Source organism: Amphiprion ocellaris, chromosome 1 (genome assembly GCF_022539595.1).
Source record: "Amphiprion ocellaris isolate individual 3 ecotype Okinawa chromosome 1, ASM2253959v1, whole genome shotgun sequence".
Lineage (NCBI taxonomy): Eukaryota > Metazoa > Chordata > Actinopteri > Pomacentridae > Amphiprion > Amphiprion ocellaris.
Window position 1 is genome coordinate 8870094 of NC_072766.1, and position 20227 is coordinate 8890320.

Below are 20227 nucleotides of genomic sequence, written 5' to 3' on the forward strand. Positions count from 1 at the left end.
GAAACAAAACCCAGAAAGTCCAAAACAGAGGAAGCTATCGTATTAGCTTTCTTGAACATTCAGTTTTATATAAATGGAGTACAAACTGCTTCTTAAAAGATCTGCAGTTTACAGTAAGTCGTGAGACAGGAATCGGTGGTACACATTCCTCCAACCTTGCCAGTTAACTGGCTTGTTGTAGCTGGTTAGCATTGGAATGCTCTTGGTTATATTCCCAGTTGACTCTACATATAAGTACCATGTCACCAAGGCTACAGCATCACCTTTTTCATGAGGACTTGCAAGTTAAATACGTTGTACAGCCTTGTGGTGTGACAAAGCATTAAATTTGATATACGTGGTCCCTCTATATTCTGAACAGTCAAACAGAATTTAAGTAATTTTATGTTGAAACCTTTTCAATATCAGCTTGAGCAAATACGTCATTGTATCTGTTGTCTGACCTTAAAGTTGTGCTCTTCTTCTCATCTCTGTTTATTCTGCTGTCGTAAACAAACTTCAGCTTTTTGTTCAGTCAATAACACTCCTGTTATCCAAGTAGCTTTTGCATATCGTCATTCTTTCCTGTGTTGCATGTATGCTACAGACATAGAGTACATCAACCTCAGATAAAGCCAGAGAAAAAAACGAATTGTGCAATGTTATTTCTGCATGTTTTCCTATATAATGCATTCGTGTTGTGGTTCCTTCTTAACTACCAGATTCCTCCTATATGTACACATACTAATCTCTTATTTTCTCCATAGATCTGTCTGTAGGACCTTTGAAAGATGAATTAGAGAGAGAGAGCACATGGCTTGGTGAGGCCAGACCAGAGCTGGTCCTTGCTGTGCAGGCATTGTATTGATTGCAGTGTGAGTCACACCTTGGGCTGTTTAGTGCAGGAGGAGAGAAATGCCACATCACTCACTTCTCTATTTATTGCAGTTTCTCTTTGGGTCTATATAAGTGTCTAATTGTTCTTTTGTCTACTGTGTGACGATATTGAGCTGGTCAAGGTAAACCCTGCAAACTCTCCATGTTTCAGTAGAAATATGATGTTTTCCCAACTTTAATGTACGGCAAGTTAATACTTATTTAAACATTTTTGGCCACACATTTACAGACCTTCGTGTAGCTAAATTGCGATGCATTCTGCACCCTGTGTGTTGTTTATCAAACTGGGGTAGAAACCTGTAAATGCAGTTTTTCTGAAGCTGCGTGTCTGCAGTTGGTAATAAATTTCTCTGTTTTGCATATACACTTGGTGGGAGGCTCGATCACATAACTACTAGAGGAGACATGATGTTTTGCATGAAAAATTGTGTACTTCTACAAGGCAGAAAATTATTCAGAAGTATTAAATTTAAGTGTGTGCATGTGTGTTAGACCAACACCTAGAAAAAAAATACCGTATTCTGGATTTTTGTAAAAATAATAACCCAAGCACTGGGACTATCAATATGTAATGCAACGATTTAACTTGAATTTGCGATCAGTGAGCTGAGTGATCATGAGACTGCATTTACCGCCGTATTTTAGAGACACATGAGCCAAATCAACACCATCTCCACCCTCCATCTGCTCCACACATAACCCCTGATGGACCTACCGCTCAGTTCTACTGCAGCTCTTTTTCCCCTACGCACATTGGCTTGTATATACAGTTTTATTCAGTAAGCTGTGTTTTTGTGCCACAACTTTTTTCTTTGAACTTACTTGTTGATGTTGCATGCGTAAATAATATAAATCAGACTCGTGTGTGATGATTCTCAGTCAACCAGACAATTTTGTACATAGAAGTACTAAGTAAAAGGCAGCTGGAAATATTTTATTCTTTCAAATGTTTTCATTCAAGATGTTTCTTTTATTGTCCTGACCAGTGCAGATACCAGACATTTCCACCTCTTTGGTGTTACTCACACAATGCTAACGCCTGTGGGCTGCTGAGGTCATACAGTATATGAGTCATTAGGTCACATGTGAGCCTTCAGTCACAAGAATCAATGGTGTGGATTGGTGGTGTGGAAGCTGATAAGTGGTGTGTCAGGAACCCACTTTGTCCATAGATGTTGAAGTTTGGTCTCCTTTACTTCTACCTTTAAATGCCTGCTCTCATTCAACCAAAATGTGTAAACGTCTTCACATGGATGTAGTTGGATGAGTTGAACACCATTGAAGCTCTTTCAGCGGTTACATTGTCTCTGTGCCTTCCTCAGTGCATACTGTGTTTTACATTGCCCCCCAAACAGGGAGAACAGAAACTATAGCGTTTTCATGGTGAGGAATGTGTGAGCTAGCATGGCGAGCTAGCTACCAACAGCAGTTCACAGATTTGGTTATTGTGCAACTTTTTATCTGTCTTTATTTCCATTACTTTCTTTCAAATTTCAAGGCCCCTTCCATCCTACTTGGCTGCTAGCAGTTCCTGTTCATAAACAAGTACAAACTAAATATTTTTTTGAATGAAAGATCAATCCCACACACTCTTTCAGCTGAAAATAGACTTTTGAGATTTTGTCTGTTATTTGTTTAGTCTGACTAACTTTAAAGGTAGATCAGGCATTCTGGAGAAGGAAAAAAAATACTAAGTTGGTTAGCCTATCTGTGCACAAAAATGAGCTTGAACATGCATAGCACATGCTGGTATAGTGTTGTGGGGATCAGTCCAAGCCACTTGTTTCTTTCCTACTCTATAGGCCTGTATTACAAAGTAGAATTTGGGGTTTGCTTGGTAGATTCAGATTTTACATTTTACTGAGGTACACTGCCATGGTAACTAGGGTGGGTTACCATGCTATATTCAGGATACCAGAAAGACATGTCAAAGTACCACCTACTGAGCTATCAGTTCTCTAGAAAATAGCATCACCATGTTTACAAGATTCCATTGAACTTAGTGCATAGACAGTGACAGGGCCTTTTAGGAAGGCAAGAGTTTTCATCATCCAGTCTGCACCAAGAATATCGACACAGCTCTCACGTTGACTGTACAAGGACCAACGGGCCCCATTCTTCCACAGAACTCCTCACAGGGTTCTCCAGGGGACAGTGTTGTAGGTCCTGTCAAAGTCCCTGTGACACATATGGACTGGATGGTCAAACTCCCATGACCCCCTCAGTAACTCCACTATTTTAATGGCAAGTATACAATCTGGATTGTTCCACCCAAATTTCAGGCTTGGCAATTGTTTGGAGCCTCCTTTCCACCATCCTCCAGATCCTCTAGTACCCATCTGCTGCTTCAGCAAACCCCTGGGACACCCTTCCCTGAAAAGCCTCTAGTGTCCATTAACAGGTTCTTGGGTTGCTGCCTAGACAGGCACCAATGACACACTCACCACCGCTCCAAACGGCTGCCTTTACGGTGCAGACTTTGAATATGGCCCACTCTGATTGATTCCATGTTACCACACTCCCCCAGGATGCATTAGAAATTATGGAGGATGTGGGAGTTGAAAACCTCACGGACAGGATCTCCACCAGACGTTCCCACTTCACCCTCGCTACATGTCTGGGTTTACCAGGCCTGTTCTGCAGCCTTCCCCACCACAGGTCTGCGCCTCTCTTTATCTGAATGTTCAAGACATCCGGCTGCAGGTCTGATGCTATGACTACAAAGTCAGTCCCCAACCTGGCTCCACAGGGAAGCCCCAGTTTCCTTATTCTGGAAGATGTTATACTGCTTGTTGATCGCCAATACGTTGAGGTATTTCAATCTACCTTAGCTTAGTCTGGTCCTGTCCGTGGACGAATTTGCCTTAGGAGATGTTATCAGAGCCTATGTCCTCCAATAACATAGCCCCAGGAACACAGGGACACACAAATAAGGTGGGCATTCTTCAAGAGGTGCCTGAGTTTCAATCAAGAAAAGACATAAGAGAGGCTTGGAGAGTTGTTGATTGCATTTATTTAAAATGTGAGTGTGACTGGGAAGGTGGCGTATGAACACAGTGCTTTGCGATTAAACCCCATCATGATGTAATCAAAATGAAAAGCAGGTGACTGTGGTATGAACTAAACTGGAACATTCCCCTGATGGTGTCTGGACACTGGTGGAGGTGAGGCTTATGAGATGTGAGGCAGGACTTTTATTGAGTTTGTTGGACGGGCCTGTAGATGCTGATTGTGATGAAGCTCAAAGTGAATCGATTGAAGACCGCTGACAGCAACATACAAACGGAGAGTGTAAAATTTGACAGCACTAAAATGATTGGCTTACAAGGTTGTGGCAAGATCTGATTGGTTTCCCAGAGAGAGGACCACCCTCAATCACCTGAGAGAGAGGTAGAATGGTCTTCTGGATTGAGCTTTCACTAGGCCCATCAGTCAAATCCTCCACTATGAAGAGACCAGATCTGCAATGTTGACCACTTTGTCTGAAGTATATTAGAAATCAGTAAAAAGAAAACACTTTTCTGTCTGCAGTATTTGTTGTACTTTTCTTTATTTCTAAATGCAAATATCAGCTTTTACAAGATCAACTCACTCTGACCATTTTTGTCTCTAGGATCGTTTCCTCCTGCTGTCATCTATGCACGTAAAGACCGACTCCACCGACCTGCACATGTGGCCACAAAGACTTTTCAAGCTCTGCGAATCTTTGTGAACGATGAGCTGAATGAGCTACATTCAGGCCTCTGTGCTGCCCGGTCAGCACTGAAACCTGGAGGTCGTCTCTGTGTAATCACCTTTCATTCGCTAGAAGACCGACTGGTCAAACGTTTCCTGAAGGGAGAGGACTTGTCTAATCTGGATCAGTATCATTTCAGCCCAAGGAAGCAAAGCACCAGAAAGGAAAAATGGGCAAGGGAAGAAAAACATGTTAGAAGTTCCTATTGGATTCCTGTGGAAAAAAAAGTGATCACCCCAGAAAAAGACGATGTACAGGAGAACGCTCGAGGACGCTCTGCTAAACTTAGGGCAGTGCTCAGACGTTAGCTGTGCAATGTTTATAATGAGAAAATGGAAATTCTCTCCTTTTTCAGCAAAATGTTTCATGTCCTGACAAATCTTAGCTACCTTAAGCTCACAACAGGAGAGACCCAGAGTTTTATACTGGTAGTGTTACCTCTTATTCAGTCTGCTATCCAATGGATTTACTGTGTTTGTGGGTGGGAAGCCAGGGACTCTACAAGAAAAATAATGAATCTCTCATCCACTGTGTCCTCTCTCAGAGCCTCACATTTTACTCTATTTTATCACTACGAGGTGAGGATTAATTACTGGCAACACTGTGTGTTGTGAATATAACAGCAAAAATTGCAATGTACTCTAAGTATGCTTATTTAGAGGATTAAAAAATGAAACTTAAAAAGTCCACTCATCGATTTTTACTTCTGTCTCACAGCCTTCATTCAGTAAATCGAGCTGGATCAGATGTCACCCCAGGGCCATGAGTTATTTCAGTCTATTAAGCGGACTTTTGATTCAAATTTACTTAATTACTCAATATTTATACATTTATACACGTATTTTTAGTGTTCATTTTAATATTTTTGCTAACATCAAGAATAAACTTCGAGATCTGGGAAGAAAAAGCATATCCAGTCTAGTAGGGCTGGACCCCAATATCCGAATATTCGCCTGTGTTAGTAAACAGAAGACAAAAGCCGAAGATGGAGATATCCATGCTAATGCTATGCTAATGCTGTCGGACTCTGAAGCAAGATCAAACCTCTTCTGCCGCCGAGCGGGTGGGGAGTTGGGTGAAGTGCGTTGTCGAGACGAGCCCAATATTTAGATATTCGGCATTAATTGGCCCTGAATATTCGGAGCCCAGAAATTGCTATTCGGACCAGCCCTACAACTTAGAGACTGTCCTTTGATCTTACCTGCCCAAACTGAAATGGAGAGGCACAACAGTGGACACAAAATATTCTTGGTAAAAACTTTTTATACTCAAATGAAGCATGTGATTGTTTTTATTTCTGTTGCCTTTTGTGATTTGCCCTTTGCATTATAAAATGTACACAATATGACTTACGGTTCAGTTCACAGCAGGTTTACATTGACATTACCTTTTATTGCGGCAGCACTGATTATCCTGTACAATGTTTGAAGCAAGCAGGAACTTCTGGGAAAACGAAGCCAACGTGGACGTACCAAAAACTGCATTTCCTCCATTTGCCACTTGGGGCTGACTCCAAAAGCAAATTAATCTCCATAGAGCTCTGTGTTAAAATGCACCAACTGCACAGCAGAATTAAACATGTTTACACCCTGGTGGAGAAACGGTTTTGGTTTTTATTGCCAAGTTCCCCACTCAGGACTACTGTAGCCAGTATGAATTTTTATAGAACTCATACATTTAAATTGTATTAAGCATCATTAAGGTCACTGTACCGTCACAAGGTAGTTTGTGTCCCTAAAATGTTTGCATGGTCGGTCTTGGCTCTACTCTCGCTGCACCACTTTGTTGATTCTTGGGTTAGCCAGGTGTTGGGAGGAGTCAGGTACTGCTAAGATGACTTAAAGTTGGTGTGATTTGTCCATCTTTATATACAGTTTGTAATTTGAAGTAACAGGCTTCAGTATATCATGATTCACATTTAGATCAATTTCAGTGAAGAAAGGTAAAGATATTGTAAACCCTATATTACTTTGTGGTATATATACAGTATATATCTATCTGTATAGGTATTTACAGTAGATAACGTTTGACATCATATTACATGGTTATCACAGTTAAATAGCCAAACATATACAATAAACCAAAGAAACACCTTTTCTCATTGACGTCTGTATTTTCCCTGAACGTCCTTTGATGAGTAGCTCAATTGAAACCTCTACTGTACCATATGAATCAGTAATGCCACTAAATACTGAATGACGTAAGTGTCAGAAGTGGTGCTGAATGAGCTGGGTGGTTGTTCTTGAGCATTCTCTCACTTTCAACTGTAAGCAGATGAGGTGTTTTGATCTTTACTATTTGACTTTGTCTAGTTGTAATTGCTCCATCAAGATTATTAACACTTTTTTTCCCTTCTATCTCAGTTTAGTGCTCTCTAAATATACCCTCCTCGTTACCTTGGAAACTAAATGGCGCAAGTAACATTCAACTGTGTCTAAAATTGTATTCTGTTTTAATCTAATAATATGATGCCGTATCTTGACTTTGAATGTCCCTCCCTTTTGACACCAGTGGATGTCAAAATGCTGTCTCTGCTGACAGAATATTCCCCAACATTTGATCTTATGGACACTTTGTGTCTCTTTTATTGCCACAAACTCTTGACTGAATCACAGTTTTTACGTGAATCAGGAGGTGAACATGGGTAAGGAAATGTTACTCACAACTTTATTTCACAAGTCAACATGCTACTTCAATAATTTCTATGGATCTGAAATATCCTTGAACCTGTCTGAGTCATGGTGTGTATTGTCATTTTTGATATCTTCTTTCATTCTTAACAACTTTTAATATGAAGAGACATCATATTCCTTACACATACTACAGCAGTCATGGGATTTGACTGATGCCTAAATTTTAGATTTCATGGATATATCTTACAATTGATGTGTAAACTCAATAGATAAAAAAATGGAAAAAAAAGGAAATGAATCTGTGGATGTGGCATAAAGAACCAAGCTAGCCAGACATCTCTATCCTGCTCCACATGCTTCAAACTAGCAGCTCAAAGTTATATTAGCTGCTCTGGTAGTAATGCGTGAAATAAAAAATGAAAAAAAAGGCACCGTCTCTGTTTGTGTTATATCAGTTTTGATCTGTCAACTATCATGAGGAGAGCAAGGAAAAATCTGTGGAATTTACAATTATTTCAGAACATCTTGACTTTTGGTACACATTATTGTGTTGTAGATACAATTATTGCTCCGCCAAGGAACACGGTGGAGTTATGTGACGATCGGCGTAGGTTTGTCCTTCCATCTGTTATTCCGTCTGTGCACGACATTACTCAGAAACGGACTGACGGATTTGGATGAAATTTTCAAGGAAGGTCAGAAATGACACAAGGACCAATTGATTAGATTTTGGTAGTGATGCGTCTTATAGTCTGGATCCACGGATTTGTGGACCCCCCCATTAATTTACATTCAATAACCCATTTCTTTTCAAATAAAAAAAAAAAAACACAAAAAACATGCTTTTACTGTCATTGTAGAATATTAACAGGAAAAGGTCAATTTTATCTTTTCCAAATAAAATCTACAAAAAAAGTGCAAGATATTTTCTGAAGCAAGTGTACTTGTGTACCAAAATACGCCTCTACTTCACTACATTTTAGAGACAAATACTCCCATTTAACAGCTAATGATACCACATAATCATTTACTTTGCAGGTCAGTACTGCATCTACTGACCTTATAAAGCAGTCAGTCTTCAACACTGTTACCACTTTTAATACTTTATCAGTTGATGTTAGGAAATAATTCAAGTAATTACAGGTATTGCTATTACAGGTAAATTGTAGCAGTGTAATTGGTAGAAATGTATCTGGAAAGGTTTGTGCCTATTTAATGTCTTTCTCTCATGCACTCACACTGCAGTGTTTGCTTTAATGGCTCATTTGTGGCAAGAGGTAGACTGTCGATTGTATAGTTAATGTAATTGCGTCCCATCTCTCTTTTAAGTTCTTTTTTTTCCCTTCAATTCAGTGTTTTTACTCATGAAAAACACATTTGTGCTCTTTGCTCGTTGCAGGTGAGGATGATAACACAGGTGATTACAAATTACTGTAATCTATGACTGCAAATTTTCAATCACCATGGAAACAGCATCTCCTGACAACAGTAAATATACTGTAAGACGATGCTATTATTGTAGACACGGATCAATCCATAAATTAACTACCTGGTCCATAACTAATAGCTGCTGTTGCTGAATCGTGCCTCTGAAACTGCAGGTGGACACAGCGAGCTTCATCCAGCCTGCTGTTTACACACCTGTGGATGTTGCATACGGCCGTTATTTCACAGCTGGATTCAGTGCTACACTTCAACAAATGAATACAACACTGTAGTGCCTTAGAATACATATATGTCATTTTAATTTTACAGGTTTGCTTTGCATGCTGTCCGCATTTCAGTTATGAGTGTGTTTTTCTTTTTTGTTGGCCTAAAAAAAATAGATTTCTTTTTGTTTTTGATGATTGATCAGAGTAAACAATCTATTTCAAGAAATCAATCAGGGTTTGGAGAGAAATTTTTCTCTCTTTATTTGGCATTCAAATGATTAATCAAGACAATAATTATGTGAATAATCTGCAATGAAAATAATCACAGTGCTGCGTGTTCGGTACTCAGATAATTATCAGGAGACCAAATACCAAAGATGTCGTTTTTAAGCTTAAAGAAGCAAAAGCAAAACACCCAAAGGGGGAAAAAACACTACTCAGTTATTCAACATCTTAGACATCTATAAACTGTCAAAGTCTGTTTTGACAGACACAAAATTTCTGCGTGGCAGATAAAAACAACAAATATAAAAGCAAATGAATAATGTGGACTGTATTTGATAAATGAATGTCACTCTTTATCATGTGACAACATGAACTAGATGGGATTCTGAGGTAAAATAAAGAGAAAGGAAAACAATGTAATCACTTGGAGATAAAACTGATTTGTGAATGTGCTGAAAGTAATCCTAATAATAAAAAATAAAAACAGTGTATCGGTCAGTAATCTGCTAATATTATGTGTCTGCTTGTTACAGTTTCTCCGGCATGATCAAACATTTCATGACATCATTTCTGATAGGTTGAGTTGGGAATTTGACATTATTTGTAATATTTTATAGAGCAAACACTTTAGAGATTGGAGCAGACTCAGCTCTTCATAGTTGAAGCTTGACTGACTTAATCTGACTGTTAAAATGTTTTTAAAAATTGTTCAATTTTCCTCTTTCTGTTATGATACCAGCATTTGTTGCTTTAGTGTGAATACTTTTCTTACTTGAAGAATTAAGATTTTAGGTTGAAATCTGTCCTTAAGAGGAAAAGGTGTTCTCTGATGTGACAACTGCAGAAAGATTTCCAGTCTTTTAATTTCATATAACATAAAATCGGTTTTGCTGTTGTTGTAAGATGATTCTGTCAATGAATGTAGTCAACCATCTGAAGTAAATAAACAGGTGATAACATTCTACCTGTATCAGTTACTTTCACTTAATATGTTTTACATGAGATATAGTATTCGGTGTGTGATATATTTTTATATTTTTTCAGCTGTATGTAGATATTTAAGTAAAGCAAAGCCTTCATTTTTAGGAAAATTAAAGAAATATCTATCGATAAGTAAATAATGAACAAATGTTAGAAAACATTTTGCATCCAGGTGCTGTATTACCTTCAAAACCTATTCTGTTTAGAGTAGCAATCATTAATTATTTCACCAAAAAAACATACAAAAAATAAATATGATCTGTTTTTAATTAATCACAAAAACCACAATTGCCATCTATGGCTTTATGCCACCACCAAGCAGTCATTGTCACAGTTTAAATCCGTGTATGTCCAGAGTTATATCATATATTTAGTGAAAACTTTGAAGAAATTTAGTAAAAAGAATTGTGTACTTTTTTGGCACAATGGAAGTTATCGCTTTGTTGAATCTAATGATTAACGTTCGGTGAGAAAATGTTATCTTAATGTCTCACACACACTATTTTTACAAAAGTACATTGGGCTGATTTAGAGCTTCATCACACGGTGCAATGACAATTATCTGAACTTCAAGATGACCAAAACCAATGAGTGTGTGGTAGAAGCAGCAAAACTATCTATAAAGACACCACAGTTTAAAGGTGGGCATCAAGATTAGTGTTTATAGTTCCAACCAAATAGAAAATATCGTCACAATCCCTCCTTCTGTCCCTGATTCTTGGTGTTTATTCAATAATGGCCACAAATGTTTTGGATATTTTTTGGCAAAACATGTGAAAAGTTATAACTTCATAATTTTATTCTCTTAGACATTTGTGTGAGATTTTCTCATAATTACGGGATGGATTCTTGAGTTATGGCCAAAAACGTGTTCATCTTTGAGTCCAAGTGGACGACTGTGCCAAATCTGAAGAAATTTCCTGCAATAAATATTCACATGAATGGGACAGATTGACAACCCCAAACCAATTATATAATCAGACAACAACAATATTCAATTCAATTTAATTTACCTTTTCAGTCAATGTCATAGGCATCAACAGAATGTGATAGTGTATGTGGTGGCAAATTCAGTTTCATTTAAAACTACCAAAAAAACATGGAAAGACAAAATTGAATCAGATGCAAAATGACAAGAGCCAAGAGAAAAAAAATAGGACAAGTGAAAGAAGAAAAATGTGCTGTGGGCTAAAGCGTGAAGCAGTAACTCAATGCATCCTCCTGTCCCCAAATGAATGACTTTGCACTACCTCTGGATATTCATCTACCCCTGACTGTAGCTTTTTGTTATGTCTCCTTCTCTGGCAGAGAGAAGTGAGCTGGGCGCTGTGACCATTAACTCTCAGTGTGAGGAGACAGACATGCGTCAGCCTGTGGCTCCCCCTCTGACAGACTGAAGAATGTATGAGTTTCACAGCGTTCCAACAACAAACTGAGGCGGCCACAGAAAACTCATTCTGTCCACATCTTTACTCCCTCCCTCCTACTCTCGCTACCCGCCCATCTCTCCTGCTCCACCTGCTATAAAAAGATTCCTCAGTGAAAAACACGGAAGTCAAAGCTATTTGAATAATTTTTGTGATTGACGCAGGGCCTGCAGGTCTCATGGGAAGCAGATCCAACTGTGAAAGAAGACAGCCATGTTGGATAATAGCGTGAGTGCGCAGCCAGGGGCTACTATTGCGTTTTTGCTGACTTTCATTTTGAAACTTAGTTCAAGGGATTAAAACACGACATTGGAAATATTAATGGCAAGTCCTGCCCTCTGTAGAGTTCACCCAAATCCATCACCTTTGAGCTGCCAGGAATAAATCGGAGGTGTTTAGTGTATCCTGGAGTAGAAGCTGATCACAGCCTCTTAGTTATGTCTCAGCCATCACCAGAGCACCACTTGCTGTGTCAGGTGGTGTACAGGGTGACCTGATGTCAGCTCACTTACTCAAGAGTCTCGAGCTGGAGGAGACATGACACTGGTTGTCTTGCCTTCTCTGGCAGCCGTTGGGTTTTTTGCACCTGCTTATTTCTGTGTGGCTATCGAACAATGCCTGCCACAACTTCCTGTCCAGGGCGAGAAGAAATCCAGAAACTTAGAACAAGTGAGAAGTAAATAAGTGACACTCACAGGTGTATTCAGAGAGCTGGTTATGGTGCCTTGCTGCCCAATTTCCCCATTGATCACTTGCAATGCAGCAACAACAACAACAATAAAAATCCTCACTATCATTCTGCTACATGTTGTATTTCTTTAAATCAATCACAATGGATGCAGCTAAGTGAAGGATGCAGCTTCAGTGTTGCCTCAAAATAACCTCAGGTGGAAGTTTTGGGGAATATTTGCATGCAGGGAGACGAGCATTGTCATTAAAATAGATAATTCACTGCAACAACAATTTAAAAAACACTAGCAGTGATGTCTAACTACTCGGCCCAAATCCTCAATAAAAAACTTGAACTTTTAAGTGTGGTAGTTTGCTGCTCAGAGCTTGTTGTTGTTTCCTGTAGTGAAATGGACTTTGAAGAGGTAACATGCAGATATTAGCAGGGAAGCAGAAAGTTGCCTGAAATGAGTGGCCAATGGCAGGTTCATGTTCAGTCAGACTACCAACACGATAAACACTTTTGGTTTTTAATCTGTCTAGATGTTAATCTTTAGAAGTTTCATATTTGTGTCTGTAAGTGCTGTTAATGTGCATGTGCAGTGGGCCGTATGGTGTGGAAGCAAACCTGGAAGCTGGAAAGTCTGTTGGCTCGTTCCAAGTCTTTGAGTCTGGTTCTGGTACTCCTTAATTCAACCAAGCTTACACTCCGGAGTTGCAGTAGCCTTTATTTGGTTAATGTCACCGCAACCCCTCCAACCCTCTAATGTGAACTTTGTTGCTCATTTTTTGTGCAAAGCTAAAGATTGCAAGTCACATGACAGGAAACTTGAAAGCCCTCTGATGCAGTCGCAGGTCAATATGAGCCAAAAAATGTGAGTATCTTACAATTTTACAGCCTTTAACATGGAACTAATATGTTTTGTACTAACCTGGTTGCTAAGTGTTTGACTGGATAAGTTTTTGACCCTATTGACGCCTGACATTACCATACAATCAAGAATCGAAATATCCCTGTGTCTATACCAAAAACCACGTTGAAGTAAGTTCACTAAAGAGGACATCCAAGTTGGATGGAAACATACTTACTTTCACCATAACCTTCTCCCAGGATTGGCACCCGGAAAAGTAGCATACTGACGACTTCAGCAGCTCCTTCCAGGTCATAGCGGCTGCTCAAGTGTATCGCGCATCAGTTAGCTTGACCTTCATGGTTCATGTTTGCTGATAGGACTGCCAGCTTTGCCTAGGCAATTTGCATGTTGAGATGCAGTCACAATGCAGCGAGAGTAGAGATACTGTGAATGCTTATTAGCACCAGGTGTAAATGCAAATGTCCAAGATCCGATTTTGTTATCTAGATAATAAACCCAGATACGGCTCATATGTTATGATGTCTACATCCCTGGGGGAAGTCTTTTTTTTTTTTTGGATGAATCCAGAAGAATGCACAGGAAATTTCCCTTGTGCACAAATATTATTCCTCATATTGCATTCTGGATGTTTTTTTCAAACACGGAAGCTTCATTGGTATGTGATTAACTACCACCAGATGCTACAACCTAATGCAAAGACTTGCATCTGTAATGTCATCTTGATTTTCCCAATGATTTGTGATTCACGTTGTCCTCTCCTAAAATTAGATCGTCACCAAAATGTGTTTCGTTTCATAGCATATGCGTTCCCTGGGAGAAAGGCTGGCATTTTTCCTATATACTGGTAAAATAGCAAAAAAAATGAGAGAGAGAAAATTACACTGGAAGCACACACAAAAAAAAACCTCTCCAGAAAACAACTACCTTCAAATCAGGTTGTAGGAGGTGAGATGGCAAAACCTAGAAACCAGGAGCTGTCTGTAATCAACACCAATGAGGCGATATATTGGATGGTGGCAGCAGAATAAAATCACCACCCTCCAAGTAGGTGTGCTGTATATGAGTAAATCTTTCCAAACCCCCCCCCCCCCCCACTTACTGCCATTATCCCACTGTAGGGAAAATTGCATGTCTGGGTACAAGCCTGCAATATTCCCAGCAGTCGTCCATTTGGCTCTTAGAGAGACTCCGCTCTCTACAACGATAGTGAAACTGAGGTCATGCGCCAAACAGTCACCCTGGGGTTAAAATGATTGAGTTTGTGCAAGTGTAAATTACTCTATAACACAGGACACCTTCACTCAGGCCTTTAATGGATGCCCTCCTAGTCTTTTTTTATGGTCGTCTTATCAGTGTGAGCCCCGTCGGCTCTGGGAAACTGCTATGACAATGTAAACACCAGACCTTTTTAATTCAGTGCATCGTCTATCCTGACTTTTTCACCCATTTTATGTCCCAGCAACTCACAGTTGTATATATGTTCTGGCTGTGTCAGACATCAGCCACCTACTCCCTATTAACTATCTACGGACCACTATATGCAGGACTTTTGTAACATAGTTGACAGGTATCATAGTTGACATTTTTGCTGTTTTCAGGCCTAAAATCAACATGGCCGCCTATAACCAAACACCACATGGCATTTTTACAGAAAGATTATTCTAAATATTATATATACAATTGAGTGAAATTGAAAGCTATTTCTAAAGATATTGTAGTAAACCTGTTGACATGCCATAAATCCACACTTGACTCACACACTACTTTATATTAAATAACTCAGAAAGCCTTGGAGTCTGGCCAGTCTTTTCTTCAGGAGGAAATGACATCATGTGGAGCAGGTCATGTGATCTGGAATTAACACACTTCCTTGAGAGGTGTTTTTGTAATGGGGAACTAAGTTGAAAGTGAATTCTCGGATACAGATACAATTTGTTATTTTCCATATTAAATTTGATATATTGCCAAAAAAGAAAAACTATGTAGGCAGCACCTCGACAAAATAGCATTTCAGATACAACTCGAGTAAATTTTGCCCACCAGTTTGACCAGTGGAGTGAGTTGCTTCTGATGTAGCAGCATAGCATAAACACATTAAATTCACAGTTTATTACATGGCTAAGGAACGGGTAAAATCATACCCAACAATACAACCTAAACGGGAAATTACTTGAATTTTAATGAAAAGTTTTCATGCTCTCAGTCTTGTTTGCATTCTCCTTTGCACAATGCATGATGGTACATATTGCTTGGTTAGTGACCGCTGTACACTTCTTTTCCTGGTGCATTGTGGGATATTTTGAGAATGTAGTAACTTAGCATTCAGACAGCACTATAAAATGGCAAACAGCCCATGTAGTGCACTATAGAGGGTATAGTGGGTGATTTCAAACAGCCACTGTGTTGCTTTTAACTTCATTTCCCCAAAAGGAAAATGCCAGCTGTTAGGATTCAAACTTGAACTTAGGCATCAGTTTAATTTTACATTACAAATCTTACCCTTTTAAACAGTAGTTGGATAGAAAGAAAGAAATTTTATAGATGTTTGTGGCGCTTTAAAAACTCAGATAGCATCAAATTATGTCAAATAAATGGCTGATAGTAGTGGCAAGGTGATGTTCTTGGTGTGTGTTTTTTTATTGACTAAGAAAGTTTCTCTCAGTTGGACTTTGTCAGAAAAAATCTTCTTATCAGCCCTTGTGCAGTCCTTGTAGAGAATTCAACAAGTCCTTCAAGCTGAACAGAAAAATACCAGACCTAATAAGTTTAGGAAAACATTGAGGTTTAGGTGTGTCGGCCTTCGCTGTCATGGTGACAATAACTGTGTTTCTATAAAAATGCAACTGAATTTGAGGTGAATTTTTGAAATGTGGTATAAAAAAAATCTTTAAAAGGAAATGTGAAATAGTTTTTTTCCATTAACTACTTTAGACTGAATCAGGTAGGTTGTGTAATGTGAGAAGGTAGCAGTCCAGGCTCTGCTGTAATAAACAGAGTAGAAGAAGCAAAACTGGAAACAAAACCATCTGTTTTGCAGCCATCAAAAATCCTTGTAGAAGGAGAACTAACAGACAAAGCTTTTCCCATCAGTGGCAGAAGAAAGTAAAGAAACTGTTTTCAGAAGGGCAAGTTTTATTTTTTTCTTTCAAGTCAGCTGGTATAGGTCATGTTTAGTAGTCAGTTATGCGAGTTAAATGTTTGTACATCAGAACACTTTCTTTTTTCCATTATGGGCGTTATGTCTTTTCCAAAAAAGTTTTTTAAAAAATCACCCCAAGAAATTTTTTGTTGTTGTTTGTTTTTCAAATTTACATCTCTAACCCTATCTTTAACATATATTTGCTTACATTTTAGGTAATTAAATACAACTGAATTAGCTACGAAAAGTTCATTTTTACTTTATACAAGTTGATGTACGAACAACTATCACTGAACAACTTTGCTACTGAAGAAAATATAAAATCTTAATGATTTATATCATGATTCTGAAGCCTCTTGTTTCTGTGGGGGTCTGAATATTTGAAATGGACATCACAGATAATGATATCTTTGGACAGTGTAAGTCACACTGAATAAAAATAAAACAACATGTGTTCAGATAACAATTTTGCCTCCAATTGTTGATCAACAGCAACCTGCACTGGAACTCTTCACCTGATTTGCTCTAGTGTCTCTCTTAAAGTGTGAACCTCTCTTTGACAATAACAAACATGTGGGTGAAAACCACACTAATGGTGCAAAATTACAACAATCATCCCAAATTATTGTTATGTATTATGTCATAATTATGAGATTGGTAGCCATCTTTTTTTGGGTTTTTTTGTAAAGGTAGTGTACTTCTATATTTTCCATCTAGTCTCATGAACATTTTTCAAATATATTTACTTGTAAAAGTGTGGATATAGGCAGCTAACACTAATGCTGAATGAACAAAACACTCCTGCAAGGATGTTTAATCAAGTCGCCCCTAAATGCATGATTGTCTTTTTAGCTTTTCAGAGCACATTATTACCAATTACAAACACACAAAAGATATAGTTTTTGTAGACGTCAGCACAGCTCATTATATTTCATGTTTCTACAGTCTAGCTTACACATATATCTCTATAGCTTCACTTACACAGTCCTGCTCAATACACAATCGATAACTAAAGGAACTCCAGTGTTTTTAAGACATACACTCATGATAAAATGCCTTTAAAAGCAAAACAAGTTGAGGCTGCAGGGAATTAAAGTTGAACGAAAACATTATGGATTGCTTCTGCAACAGGATAAAACCATATTTACACGATATATAAAACAGTATATTGATCATATTTAGGACTTTAATGGAAGATGATACATTCACTTGCCAAGTTTAATAACAGTGATGAGAGCTGCTCTTAATTTCTATATTGTACATGACATTTAATCCATAATCATGCTGATTGCCCACTTCTGCTTCCATTAGAGTAAACGTGCTTTTATTGTGGACACCTGGGACCTGTGGGATCCTAATCATGCTGCAGCTCTCCGTAAGGGAGGAGCAGGTGATGTACAAGACTGGCTGTGCTGCTGGATATATACGGCCCACAGCTTCAACATATAGAGGCAGGGAAGACGGGTTAGAGTGTGATGTGTTTGTGATGAGACCACTGGAGAAACAATGCGTGGGTGTGAGAGGCTCTTGGCTGGTGTCTGTGCTGCTACAAAGATGAACATGTGTCATTCGGGGTGTGCTGGCTAATCTTGACAGGTGATGCACTTTTGGATGGTTGTGTGTCACCAAGAATAGACCTGTGGGTGTGTGTCTGCCAGGGCTTTAGAGTGTTGTGTTGGCTCAGGCCCCCCAGCATCAAGTGCAAATGGTGCATCCCCTCCTCTCGGTCAGTGATGCTCACAGCTTTAGCTTCTGGGTCCAAACAGCTCATTGCACGACTCATGTCTGCCACATGCCAGACACATCAGTGAGGCTTTGGCTCAACGAGGGCGGATTTTTATTCATTTTTCTCGCAAACAGTCTTAAGTTCTCTCAAAAGTTCTTATTTTCAAATGATTGTGCAATAACAAACTGAACCAAATGCATTTAATTAAGCAGGATAAATAGGTAATTAATAACGATAGAATTGACAGATTAACATTTTGGAATTATTAAACCTGTATATAGAGTTTTGAAAGTCTATAGAGTTGAAACGTCTGTTGAAGAAATTTCACTCTTAGTCTTTCGATGTTTGCTGTAGTGGGGTGTTTATTGGTATTCCGGCATGTGGTACGGTGGGCTTACCAATACAAAGCATGAGTCTGTGAAGGTAAGCTGACCCAGAGCATTCTGAGAGACAGACAGACAGTCAGTAACAAATAAAGATAACAGAATTGTGGATAATCATGGGAAATGGAATGCAGGGGGTGACATGTGACATTAGTACCAAAAGGTGTGCTATTTTCTTCATCACGCCACACATTCAAATGATCTGAAGGTTAAACATTGCATCCACAAAATGGTTAAATGCTGTCAGATTATACAACAATTAAAGTCATCATTAGCTGGGTCAATATATAATTGAGGGACTTTTGAAGTCCATGGGATATATCTTGCATATATTTTTTTTATTAAAAGTAAAAAAAATAATGTTGTTTATGTTCATTATGATCATGTCTTTACAAATTCCATAATTATTTATTATGGAAACAATCACTTAATAAAAAAAATGACTGAATATCACTAAAATGTCAACTAAATAACTGTCCGAATTTAATAACAGCCGCATTCTAATTAGCTAAACAATAATAAAATGAGCTTATTCAAAAATTGTTTTGATTGTGTTCTTTTTATTAAGTTGAGATAATCATGACAGCTATTTCTTTTTTGGCAATATATAAAATTTTGTACGCAAAATAACAGATTGTATCTGTGTCCAAGAATTCACTTTCAACTAAGTTACCCATTACAAAAACACCCCTCCAGGAAATGTGTTAATTCCAGATCACATGACCTGCTCTACCTGATGTCATTTCCTCCTGAAGACTAGCAGCTTTATATAGCTGTAATATTAATCATCATATACTGTATAACAGGAAGACACTGCCAGAGACCACTTTACAGCACAATGAATGTGTACTTTTCTGACATTTTGTTGATAATACTTGCTAATAGGTTTTGAATGCAATACTTGTACCTGAAATGGAGTATTTTCATTGTGTGGTCTTAGTATTTTTATTTGTGTAAACAATCTGAATATTTCTTCCACCCTTATTAGATAAACAACTCTGACAAAACTTCTTTGCAGATGACTGTCCCCTTTATGTCATTAACTACACATAATGGAGTAATTATCTTGCTGTCTAATTCAGAAATTTAATTAAATCAAATGAAATCTTTGCCAATTTGCATTAAATAAAGGCCCCAAAACAGTTCAATAATATATGCAAGCCATGTCAGAAACCTGTACGTTGCATGTTTCTTGTATCATCTCTTTAATATCTGTAAAATATACTGCTCTGCTGCGATGACAGCTGAATCTCCTGAGCAGCGACAGCTCCATTATTCACCCTGTTATTAATAAAAATGTACTGAACAGTGCATAGAATTGCATTCACGATTGAAATCCTGTTTCCATTTTCATATGTTTCCAATATGCCATAGTTATGAATGATCTTACTGTGCCTGTAAAAATAAAATGTTCTCAGTGAATGTTGTGGGAGGTTTTATTTTTCACCTGCCCCACCTTACTGTTGTGTTGAGAGGAGAAAGAATGCAGACAAAAAGAGGTAAAATGCAGTCAATTTTTAGAGATTTACTCCAATGTGGTGAGAAATACATTAGTCACATTAATAGTATTGATAATGCACAGCATGCTGTTTATTTTTTTGTTGTTTAAATGCAATAACTCGATAGATAGATAGATAGATAGATAGATAGATAGATAGATAGATAGATAGATAGATAGATAGATAGATAGATAGATAGATAGATAGATAGATAGATAGATAGATAGACAGACAGACAGACAGATACATAGATAGATAGATAGATAGATAGATAGATAGATAGATAGATAGATAGATAGATAGATAGATAGATAGATAGACAGACAGACAGACAGATACATAGATAGATAGATAGATAGATAGATAGATAGGTAGATAGATAGATAGATAGATAGATAGATAGATA

General features: G+C 38.2%; 1 protein-coding gene across 1 annotated transcript in view; it reads left to right on the plus strand.

Annotated features, from left to right (window-relative positions):
* Nucleotides 1-6204, plus strand: part of mettl15 (methyltransferase like 15) — a 51517-nt gene extending 45313 nt beyond the window's left edge. The window contains exon 6 of the mRNA XM_023284282.3: nt 4490-6204. Coding sequence (XP_023140050.1) covers nt 4490-4920 — 431 coding nt within the window. The 3' untranslated portion in view covers nt 4921-6204. The remainder of the gene's footprint in view (nt 1-4489) is intronic.
* Nucleotides 6205-20227: the final 14023 nt, after the last annotated feature.